Source organism: Thunnus maccoyii, chromosome 7, assembly GCF_910596095.1.
Source record: "Thunnus maccoyii chromosome 7, fThuMac1.1, whole genome shotgun sequence".
Classification (NCBI taxonomy): Eukaryota; Metazoa; Chordata; class Actinopteri; order Scombriformes; family Scombridae; genus Thunnus; species Thunnus maccoyii.
This window is the reverse complement of record NC_056539.1, coordinates 29,960,075-29,972,603: the sequence shown is the minus strand read 5'-3', so window position 1 is coordinate 29,972,603 and position 12,529 is coordinate 29,960,075. Positions and strand designations below refer to the sequence as shown.

Below are 12,529 nucleotides of genomic sequence, written 5' to 3'. Positions count from 1 at the left end.
TGGTCTTCACATCTTTAGAGGACTACTGCAGGGTAAGAACTCAAATCCATTGCAAACACAGGTCTGAAATGAAATGTGGGAGCAGAAATTTTGCACTGGAATAATGGACACAAGTCTAAGATGATACTGGATAAGTCTTCTAGTTTGTTTTCCTTTTTGCACAGCTGGCTAGCAAGCGTCCGAGCTCTCGCAGCACTGATGATATTTTGCTTCTCAAACTTCTTAACAAAGGAAAGTTTTGGTTCATCCGATATTGGCAAAGCTACGAGAGGACGGTGAGTTCATCCACTGGCAACATGTTAGAGGTAAGATCATGGTATTTGTATTTGTTAACAAGGCCACTAAATCTAAATAATGCCTGTTTGTCGTTAAGCTTCATCTGGTGGCTTTTGTTGTTTGAGGTGAGATAATTCACTAAATACAATGTGGATAATGCAGGCCTCCATCTTGTGATCTTGCCCCAAATCTCAATCTTGTAATGTCATTCATACTGACACACCTTTAATTGGTCAAACACATTTCTGATGGTAAAACCAAGCGGCAACCTCTGGGGCTGTAAAATGAAGCCAATGCGGTGCAAGTGCCAAAAACTGCAGTTCCTTGAATGGCCAATTGAGGCTCCAAAAGCGAGTCAATCCCCATAGACCCCCATGTTAAAATGCCCAACTTTACAGCAGAAATGAACATGTTTACAGCCTGGTACAAAAAACGGTTTTGGTCTCTAAAGCTAATTTCCCCTTTCATGACAACCCGTTTAAGTTTTATTAAGCCGTAAAATTATCTATAATGAAGGACATGGCTGCTTTGAGTGACAGGTCCGCCAGCCGCTAAGTGGCTTGTTTCAGCCATTCGGCCCCGCCTCTTTGCCCATTTTTATTTGGCTGGGAGTTAGGCAGAGTCATCCACTGCCAAGATGGCGACGGCCGGAGCGGCTCGCTTTGAGCTTTAAAACCGCTCCTCAGAAACCAACGGGTGACGTCACGGTAACTACGTCCATATTTTTATACAGTCTATGGGTAAAACTTATGAAGGAATAGTTGGAAGACGCTGTCGTCTGTGTGCAAGAAGCAACAGAAACACAAAGTTTCACACCATAACTATTAGACAGCAAGTGCAAACAGTTAAAAGATGTAATAAATATCTTTCTGACGTTTCTGAAACATCTGAGACATATTTCCAGCAGTGTTTTGTGATGTGTGCCTTGAAAGGCTTCTTTACATCAACCACCTCAGCTTTAGGCAAGATGACAAATCATCAAGATGAACGAGTGTTTTGTAGGACCAATGACATTTAACCACTGGTCTGTCAGACACCACAAAACTTTCTCTGTCAAGGTCACAAGAAGGAGTGAAGGTATAAATAACTAAAATTACAATATTTCAGTGATATTGTCTTCACATTCACACTCTCATAACGCCTGCTCTCCACACACACACTCATGTCTCCTAGCTTGCAGGTAACCTCTCGCCACATCAGTCAAAAATGTGATCGAGCTTGATACCAAAGTAATTTCTTTCATGACAATGTAATAAATTCTTTGATTAAACGCAGTTATTGAATCATGAGATGGGGTCACCTTTTTGAATTATTACAACATCAGTGTGGAGATGTGTTCGACTGGCGATTTATTGCAACTGAATATATTTTTTGGCTAATTTCAAGGGCTCTTTCATTACATTTTTTTTTTTATCATCACATTATCTGACGCTGATTGCATCAGCTTCTGAAACACAATTTTTAAGTTTCATTTTGTAGTTATTAATATTTTAAAGTTGTGAGCTCCTTTCTTATCTTCTGCCTTGATGGTAGGCTGTCCATCACACATGTCCCTTGAAATTTTGAGAGTGCTGAAATAGTGTTGATCTCATTTTTAAAAAGTAATAGAAGAAACTAGGAGACGGCAGAAGGGAGGCGATAATGGGAAGATAAGACTTGTGTGGTGTAATGGACATCCTTCATACTGTTATTGGTTTGACACACTCATGTCTGATCTGTCTATTTCCTGCTGTCTGGGTCAAACTGATTAAAAGAAAAGCCAGCACTTCAGAGAAACTAAAAAAAATGCTTACTGAGGGCCAGAGAAAGAATGAAAGCTAAAAGCAAAGTGGCTCTAAATGTGGGGTCGGGAACTTTTGAGTATCTTTGATGTTTAGTTAAGTGGTACACAACACTATTTCCACTTACTGTGCCTGAATAGGCCTCTTCTCTGGACTGTGTGCAGACTGTTTGATTGATAGCTCACTCACTCTTCTGTTAGTTTTTGCTGCATTTGTTAAAATTTATTCCGTACTTAGGCCTCCCTTCAACCTTAGCAGAAGGCCCTGCATGTGGTTGTGCAGAGCCTTTATAAAAAAACCACACATCTCAAGTGGAAAATGTGATAACTATCATGAATTTGAGGATTCACTCTTATTACAACCATGTAAAATGTGGAAATATATTCAATTTAATCCTAAATCAACAAGTAAAATCTTCCAGTAAAGGTAGCTGGGATTAGGGGTCTTTGCAGCTCTGTTCCTAATAAGTAAGACTCAGTCCAGGACCTGAGCCAGGTTGGACCCAAAGTGAATCTATTGTGTTTTAAAGAAAGATGGAGGGTATGAAGTGTTAAATGACATGTATTTCTATTCTTTTCAACCACGGCTGCTTCTTAATTGGTGGTGCATTATATTTCTGTCGGTGTTCTGTCTGTCTGTGTCTGTTCCGAGTCCACCACATCGCGGATCGGGTCAATTATCAAACTATTTCAAACTACTTCAAACTATGTCTGGCCTCTCGGGTCCCTTTAGAATTGGGTCTGTACATTTCCTCACGATGGGTTCAGACAGATTTTCCATGAATCTATTTGAGCCCACGTCAGATTGTGCAGACCTTTTTCTGCAACTAAAAGTTGATCCATGGCACTTGTTTGTGCTGAAATAATTCTGAAAACTGCTGACATGGACAAACTTTACAGAGTAACACTAAAACACACACACACAGACCAATCCATCTATTTGACTGATATATTTTGTTGCAATTTCTTAAAAATAACTGATTTTTCCCAGTACAACCGTGTGTGTCTCCCTTCTTGAGCTGGGTCACAACATACCGGGGGCTCGTCCGTTCCAGTTTTTGATGAGTAATAAAAGGATTGATTCAGGAGCATTGTGCTTATTTCAATGCGTGGCTGTCTTGTTGTTTCATTGTTTCCCGCACAGGTACGCAAGAAAGACAAATTTGTGAATGGAACTGCTTCATAGATGATGTTTGATTGACAAGAGGTCAATTTGAGGTATCAGAAGTATATTTGTTTAGTGCACACACACATTAGTTCGGCACAAGTTTCTAAACTAACTTTCTAGAAATAACATCTCAGTTAGAATCTCTGTTATCCTTTAATACAAACACCTTCTGAAAGCCAATGGTTGACTGGGAGTTAGTTTACTGGACACTCCCTAGATTGGTTTGATCCTATCAGGCTAAAGCTCTTTGCAAAAAGATAGTGAACACATTGAAAATTGGCCCGACTTTCCTTTAAATCTCTGCAGCATCTATCTTTGCCAAATATCAGACTGCGTGCATTGATTGTTCCGATTAACTGAGGCAACAATACGTAGAAAGAAAACTCTGTGGCTTTCCTCGTGAAACAAAATGAATACTTTAATACTGCATTGTGCCCGGAGGCCATACACAGAGCTGGGTTTTGACAAACGAAACCACTATTTGGCTGTCATCTGCGAGCCGCTGTTCTGGCACGAGGGAAGAGTTTTTGTTTACCAGATGAATAAAAAGAAACAAACAGTGTTCCTCGAGGTCCAACTAATCCCGGATTTACATAAATTAAAAAGCGGAGAAATGTGCGGACAAGTGAGAAGAGTGCAAACATGCTCTGACTACCAAGTCAACAAATTGTGAGGAGACAAAAAAGAGGGCTGCCTGCAGAAGTCAAGGACGGAGCAGTTCCGACAGTTCTGTGGAATGACGTAGAAAAACCAGGTTCATACATACAGATATTGGTCTAAAAATAGTCTTTGATTAAATATGAGCTCTCCAAACATAGGGACAGTAACAAAGTTCCTTTGACTCAAGAGTCACTCCTTACTCCCACTTGCGACGTCACAGGAATCATTCACTCCAGCAAGGACAAGAGCTCATCAGTCTGTCCAGTCCAAAACTCAAAATCATTTTGTTCCTGCCAGGATGACTGACAGCTACGCTCCCAATCCTGACAAATTGAAAGCTCGCCCCTGAACTAACCTTAAGGAGATACTGTGTTGTATTTGTACATCTTTTTTTTTTTTAACCAGAACACTTTGTTAGCTTTTGGTTTGATTTCATGTTGAAGACGAGGGCTCGCACAGACTGACGTTTGGAAGTTCACTCTGCTGAAACAAGGAAAGGAGGACTCCCTGATTGTGTTACAGAGCTGCTCCTGAATCCTGTTTGAAATTCAGCAACTGTGAGCTTAGAGGAGATTTCAAGAGTGTGTAAGTGAGAGTGTGTGATATATACGAATAAGAGGTCTGTGTGTGTAATTGAGAAAAAAGGCGGAAAAGGGAGGAAACAAGAGCAACAGATTTAAAGGAGTATATGCATGAATAGGCATATAGATTTCTCATTAGATTCAAATATTTGTCTCTTGAGACTCGTATTAGAAGTGTGACCAATAGGGGATACTTAAGGTGATACTAATATTCTTAAAGCAACTACAAGGAATTTTTTTACTGGTTATGAAACAGTCTCAGTTTAATACTGATGGCTCTATATGATCTACATAAGCAAACAAGATCATCAGCGAGAAGACCGGCTATTTCTATACAGTTATTCTAAATGTCTGCCACCGGGTCGGATTCCCTGTGAAATCAGACGAAACAATTTACTGGCATGCAGACCGGAAGAGCCTATCTTTACATTACATGTAGCGTTGTAGCATGAGGGAGTACAAAGGCGTTACTAGGACAACGGGAGGACATTTGTCTTTATTTGATAACGGTAAAGTTAGACTTGTTGTCGGGTGAGCTAGAGACTGAATGAATAGAGGGAGCGACGGTAGCAAGAACAAAGCCGTGAAAGCGTAATTTTCTGATCGTTTCACAGCTGTTACGTTCTAAAGCTCAAATAAACACACCCACACCTCTGCACAACCCTGTGGGAAGGTGTCCCATTGACGGATTTGGTGTGAATGCAGCCTTACATGTAACGTAGGTGTTTACTTTGTTTCATCATCGTCATACTGCAATTATTAATCTTACATAGCCACACATAGGTACATTACCTCATCTCTATGCATCCTGCAAACAGCTGTGTTTGCAGGATGCATAGCGTTTTTCTTTCACTCGCTTCCAAAACAAACGCGCGCTAGACAGATCAAGATCTTTACGATCTTTCGGGAAAACACTACCGCTTTTGTCCACAGGGGCCACTAAAATCAATACAATATGAAAGTTCCTTGTAGTAACTTTAAGGTGTGCTCAGACTGAATGTGAAACTAATTTTCATCTTGCTGTATTCACATGCATTTGGCTGCATGTGTTCATGACCATACAGACATCTTCTGTAGTATTAAAATGAGTATAATGAGTATAAAACTCATGTTTGCCTCTTTCATCTCTCTGCACTCAAGAATCCTTCTGATTCAAGGTGAATTTTTAGCTCAAGTTGAGATATACATGTAACTTAATTGAAGCTGTGATTATGATAAATAAACAATAAATCATTTGAAAAATAATAAAAAAATTGTAACTGGAAGAATGTTAAAATTACATTACAAGTGGCATCAAGGCACTCCAGTCGGTGAGCGAAGAAGAAATTGTGAGCCGTCTTCGATTTAACGTGGTTTGTATTGACTTTTACAGAAATCATCCCTCTTCCATCGGGGTAAGTCATGTTTTTTTTTGTAATTTTATATCCACTTGATATTGATATTTTTCCATCTGAATAGTCACTAAGAAAACTGTCTTGCCTGCAGTGAGCTCATATTTCCAACAATCTTCTTGGATTTAATCCAGGACTGTGATACTGTACATACACAGCTGGGAATCACTAAGTGGTTGCATCTTAACCTCAGTTATTGCCGCCTACACTGAACTGAGCTTTTTTTTTTTTTTTTTATGTCTCTTCTCTTTAGAGCCTCTAAAATTCACTCTGAACAATTCAGTCTGAACACACCTCCAGAGTAACAATCCTGATAAAAAGCTGATACTTTGTGCCAGTAAGGAAAGCTGCTTTTAAATTAAAAGAAAAAATTAAAAGATGTCCATCACACTGTATGAGGTGGACAGCGCTGACTGGATGTTATTTAATAATAAGGGTTCAATATCTATCTGGTATACTGGCGAACTGATATACTGATGTAAGCCTTGTACATATCACTGTGCATGTTAGACGGAGGTTAGTGTGCTACATGTTGTTCCTACAGAGTACTCTGAAGTGAATGGACGGGTAAAGGCTATTGTGTTTAATCTCCGCAGTAGTGTTCTTCAGGGGAGCAGGTTAGTGTGTTACACCGCTATTTCGTCTCCCAGACAGTCGGGAGTTCCCTGTTTGTTGAGAACATTTAGTAGCCTCAGCGTCTCCTCGTCTGTCCCCCAGCCAAAGATTTCCATCTCCTCCTCGTCCTCCTCGTCCTCCCCCTCGTCCTCGTCCTCCCTGTCATCGCTGTCGTCTGTGTTCGACTCGTACTCCGAGGCGATACCCGACTCGCGAAACCTGGCAAAGTCCAGGCAGCTCAGAGATTTGACGTCGTGGGCCGAAAACTTTGTTTTGTTTGTGCTCTCGGACACCTCTTGACCTTTGCTCTCTGGGCTGTTGGCCTTGAGCGGCGGGGGAGGCGAGGGGAGTCGAGGCGGTGGAGGCCCCGGAGGTCCTGGGAGGAAACGGAAACACTCCAGTTTGAGAAGACACTGGTCCCTACCTAGGGGGCTTCCCAGAGTCCCGTTGGATGATGAGAAGATGTTGCTGGTCCCGTCACTGGCGCCCAGCTGGGGAAGGTTCAGGGTGGACACCTCGGGTTTAGGCGTTGTGGGGTCGCAGATCACCGGGGGAACCGTGGACCGGAAGGTGATCTCCAACAAACTGTCCTGGGATCCCACTGGAGAAAAAAAGAGGTAAAGAGGTTTAAAAGAAGGAAAAGAAGCAAACAAGTGAGAGAGAAAGAGAGAGACAGTGAAAAATGGAGAAATTGAAAGAAAGAGAATTATATTTTCTAACTTTTATTTATTTGCTTCCACTTCTACTGGATCACAACCTGACAGTGCCTTGATTTAAATTCCTCTGCTATCACCTCTCTGCTGTTGGACCGAGCAGAAGAATAATGTACAGTATGTGATATAGGTATCTGTGAATTGTGGGGGGGAGCAGATTACTGCTCCTTGAAAAATTCTTACAAAATCAATCACTCGGTTAGCAATAAATCAATGCATTTTTGTATCGGGTAAGCAAAAAGAAAAAAAAAAAAAAAAAAACATATTTCAAAGCATTTCATCATCATCGGGGCTGCTCAGTGAAGCGTGTTTTGCTTCTTTCTTTATGGGAACAGAGTGCAGACCTGCAGCTCAAATACTGAGAGAAAGATACATTAAAGGAATACCTCATCTTTTCAGTATTAAATACTTACCCACAGTAAACAAGAAATGTGGCTCTGAAAAGTTTGTTGCTTCATATTTTGCAGAGGAGAGCAGCTGTAGTCAAGCTTCACAGCAGTTACAACTGATTTGAATAACATCCAACCTCTCAAATCACTCCTACAAACTTTTCAGAGCCACCTTTCAAGCCAACAGGAGGTGATACGCGATACTGAAAAGACAAATTTTCAGTGGAGTATTCCTTTAAGAGCTTTTCTAGTGATTTTGAAGTGAACTGGACCGATAGCCTCTGCATGGAGTCCACACTTCTTCTCATCTATAGCCAGACAATAATGTTTCACGCTCTAAAATGCTGTAAAAAAACAGCTGTGAAATAGGCCTTTCTCATGAGGGTCATTGTGACTTGTGATTGCAGGAAAAGAACAGGTGTAACTGATAACATTAGCGACGGCTTTGCTCCATTTAGGCACGAATCTGACACGCTAAAAAATATTGGATACGGCCATTATTAATGTTATTAGTTCTACTTCTGTTTGACAAATGTGTCAGGTCTATTGTTGTAGAGTTATACTTTGTATCCAAGTATTTCCACAGAAAAGTTTGACTGACTTTGCGCGCGAACGAGGTGCATATTAAAATTTAAAATGTCCAACATTGCAGAGGCGGCGATGAGAAAAATATGAATTTCAGAAATGTTGGCTGATAAGATAAGATTGTTTCCCGCGGGGTGACAATCGGAGGGCAGGCTGGACTTGCGATAGCGCCGAGAAGATTGCTTGTCTGAATAGTGATGAACAGTCTTAAAAATAAACGAGGCTGCGAGGAGAGAAGAAGAGGACACACGGGGGGAGGAGGAGGGCGGGAGTCGTGGATGAAAGAACAGCGACGGAGCATGTGTGGAGCATGATAAACAGAACGACAACGTAAAGTCATACTGATACTCAGACGTTTTTAATGTAGGGATTTCCATTTAGAAGCCCGTCTAGGTCTGTCTGCTGTCTGTACTGAGCTGAATGTCTGCTCTCTCTCTCTCTCGGTGTGTAGGTCATGTTTTGTATGGCTGTGTGTGTGTGTGTGTGTGTGTGTGTGTGTGTGTGTGTGTGTGTGTGTGTGTCTGCCTCTGTTCAACTTTCTTTCCCTCTCTCATCTCATCTCATTGTCATTGTCCTTCTTTTTATTGTTTTCTTTCCTGGCACCTTATTGGATATCCTCTTACTGCCAACTCAATCAAGGTTTCTTCAAAATTGTTTCTCCAGAGTTTGTCTTCTGTGAGCGTCTAAAGGTTGATGGTGCCAGATAAACTAAACACGTTATACGGGACACGTCTGATACATTATGTCTCTCTAACTCTGCACGACTCTTATGTGTCTTGTCCTTTTGTTTTTCTCTTTAATCATTTTTTATTTGATGCATAAAAGTCTGTGGAACTTGAGAATTGGTCTTACGTAACAAGTGCATTGTGTTTTATGTTGTGTATGATTAAAAAAGCCTTTTTAAGTATCACATACTGTAATATAGTTTTTGTTTGTTTCATTGTTAGTAAAATATCTGCAGTACAAAAGATTTTCACTAATTATCCACTGGGACAAGAGAGAAGTGATTGCTTCATGTGTATCCAGTAGCTGAATGACTCTGTAACATTATGAGCAGCTTTTTTGTCGACTAACTACTAAATTTTATCTTTTAAAAAAAGATTTGAAACATACATCCTGTGATTGTCTATCAGGGAGTTCTTGACCACATTTTCAATAGTTGTAATTACATAATTAGATGATTCTTTATAGCCTCAATTTTTCTGCATTAAGTTAAGATTTTCCGTCTATTTATGGTATAAAATAAATAACCAGGTGGGAGGTGGAAGAGATGAGCAGGTTGTGGAGCTCTGATAGATTCCTGTTGATGTTGTTAAATGTCCTAATAGCTACCAGTAAAGGCTGATATACTGTTGGTCACAAACTACAAAATTTACATATTAAAAAGAGTTTTCCACAGCTTTGTGTTATGCCCATAAATGTGTGTGTCAAGTGTGCGTTCATGCATATGAAGCCACTCACTGGAGTTTGGTCCAGACATCCTGGTCTCCAGCTCCTGGATCTGTTTAACCAGCAGGGAGATGTGCTGCAGCAGGTCTTTGTTCTGCAGGAGCAGCTGGTGGACTCGAGCCTGGGCCTCCAGCCGAGCCGTGGCCTCCGCACTCAGCTGGTCCTTCAACAGGTGAACCTACACAGGAAGAAGGGAGGGTTAAGAGATAGATAGACGGCCAGAGAAGAAGAAAACAGAGAGGGAGAGAGACAGATGCTCAGTTTTGTTTGGTCTGTGTCTGAAATAACTCTCTTATTCATTCACTGCATGATACATGGATATTTCTTATGATTCAACATTTTGAACCAACACTAACTGTGTTGTGTTCTACTGTTGCATATCTTTTAATATGAAGACCTAGTGTGAAGCCTTGCAGGAAAGGATTTTGAGTAAAAAACATTTTTCGTTTCAATATGGGATCTTTCTGAGGACGCTACATCAGGGTTCCCTGCAGAGCTTTTTACTGGAGTTGGACTGCTTCGCCTTCACTAATTAAAAATCAGTACACTAATTTTTGGTATAATTATGTTTTTATTGAGCTGTTTGGTTCATACACAGATAACAATGAATCAGATGTTGCTCCGTTTAACAATTACAAAGCCAACAAATGTGTTTTTTTTCAAGTATCTACTTGACATTCAGTCAGTAAGTGAACAGATCAGAATCAGTAATAACAAAACAAACTGAGAAGAAAAGAATAAAGAAAAAGCAAAAGAACTCAACAATCCCACTCTGTCAACCTCCCCCACATTTCCAGTATACTGCATCTTTGCTCATTCATATTCTTTTACATTTGTATGATGGTGTAAATATTACAAAGGCTGTTATAACTTCAAGATACAAGGTAAATAATTTGGTTGGTTGGTTTCAGTTTCAGACAGTTTGTTTTTTAAGGCAAATAAAATCCAAATGTAAGGTGTTACAGTGAATCCAGACACCTTTTACTGGTTGGGGCAGTAGATTTTGTCACATTTTTTACTGTAATGAGGGAAAAGGAAAGAAAGAGTTTCTGAGCTGAAGGTGGATTCATTACCATTGAGTCAAAGTTGCTTCTGAGAATTGGCGTCAACAGCGTCACAAACGGGAGAAACATCTGGAAAGTTTTCTCGTAGTAAACGACTGTTGTGTATTACAAAAGTGTAATTGCACACATCAAAAGCCATATCTTTAATGAGTGTAGCTATTGTTTAAGCCTTTACCTACTAATTAAATTGATCACGAGATGAGATGCTTCAGGATCTGGCTGACACAGCAGCAACAGATGGCAGTGATTGATCAATCACGATGTGCGGTAATTCATCAAAGGAAAAAACAAAAAAACCTTCTGAGTGTTTTTCCAGTCGGAGACAAAACGGATCAATTAGAAACAATCCGGCAGGGACGTGTGAGGAAAACACAGGCTGAAGATAGTATGAAGGAAATTACACATACTACATGTTTAAACACAGTTAATCATGTTTAATTTCCATTATGTTTGATCATTCTGAATGTAACAATGTAACCTTTAACTGAGAGAACAAAGTACCCTCAGAAAGGGTTCATGGAATGTGTGTGACATATCTTTGGTCTTTGGGAGTGTGAGCAAAGAATTTGCTAAGTGTTGACTGTTTAGATAAAGGCCGAGGCTAAAACGACACATCAGGAGGTAGCGAGACTGCCATAGTACCTTAGACGGGAACAAAACCAGATAAGAATGTTTACTGGAAGAAGCAGCCTTGACACAACAGAAGAGTTACAAGGTATAAAAGGTGTGATGGTATGCTGTGTACAATGCTCTGATATACTATATACTGTAAGAGATTTTTGTCTCGTTCAGCGATAGTTTGAAGGAGAAACATTTTATGTAAAGCATGAAATGAAGTTAGTTATAATGTTAGATATCGACAGACTGACTCTATGAAACTCATTCATTGAATGAGTACAAGTGATTTACAGTGATCCATTTATTCTGTGTAGACGTCGGATATCATGGATATCGAGAGACGTATTTGTACATTGATTGATAATTTAATTAAATAATTTGATTTAACTGAGAGAGAGAGATTTTGTTTTGTTTGTGAGTTGAATGTGAGACCATTTATTGCTTCATGTGTGAGATCATTGAAACTAAATATGTCAGTCAAAAAACATATTTTGGGGTCTTGCTTGTAGCTGCAACGTCCAGGGATCAATACCAGTTAGGTATGATAGGGTTGTCTGTCAATCCCCTCTCTTGCTTCCTATGTGTCTATCCTGTGAGATGTCTAATAAAAATGCAAGAAAAGATATATTTATAAAGAAAAACATATTTTAACTCTATATTCTCTTCAATATGTATACTCACAAATATGCAAACACACCCGTCCGGTAAAAACAAATAATATTCCTCTATTATATTTTTATTAGAGGACCAGCTGAGCTCCATTGGCAGCTCTGATCCTCATGTAAACTTAATGCCACAGTCTGCTGTGGTCTGCAAGATTACAGCAGAGACTCTATTTCAATTTAAGACTGAAAGGCTAAAACGTCTATAACACTTTGAATCATTTATATGAGAGAAGAAGGAAGGGAACAGTAGACACACCGTTCGCTCAGTGCACACATGTACACATACATACACACACACACATCCGCAGCTTTGTAGCAGCAATGACTCTCCGTTTTAACTTCAAAGTACTCTCCATATCAAATGTTAGTGGCCCCACCTCCCACCCCTTTTTCAGCCATCTCCCCTACTGAGAGCATAATTGCTTTCAACTATTTCAAAAGGAGAAATTCTCAAGGTTTCAAATCACAAGAATGGTTCAGAGGAAGTCCGGTGTGTCGACGGAGCCCACTTACAAATGATTTTCTGACAGGAGAGGTGGCGTGGCTCTCGATAATTTGATGAAGCTTAACCCTGG

General features: G+C 40.1%; 1 protein-coding gene across 1 annotated transcript in view; it reads right to left on the bottom strand.

Annotated features, from left to right (window-relative positions):
* LOC121900514 (carboxyl-terminal PDZ ligand of neuronal nitric oxide synthase protein-like) overlaps window positions 1-12,529 on the bottom strand; it is a 187,301-nt gene that overhangs the window by 24,538 nt on the left and 150,234 nt on the right. Inside the window, exons 9-10 of the mRNA XM_042416928.1 lie at window positions 9,620-9,785; window positions 6,896-7,072 (exon numbers count right to left, since the gene is read on the bottom strand). Of these exons, the coding sequence (XP_042272862.1) occupies window positions 6,896-7,072; window positions 9,620-9,785 (343 nt within the window). The remainder of the gene's footprint in view (window positions 1-6,895; window positions 7,073-9,619; window positions 9,786-12,529) is intronic.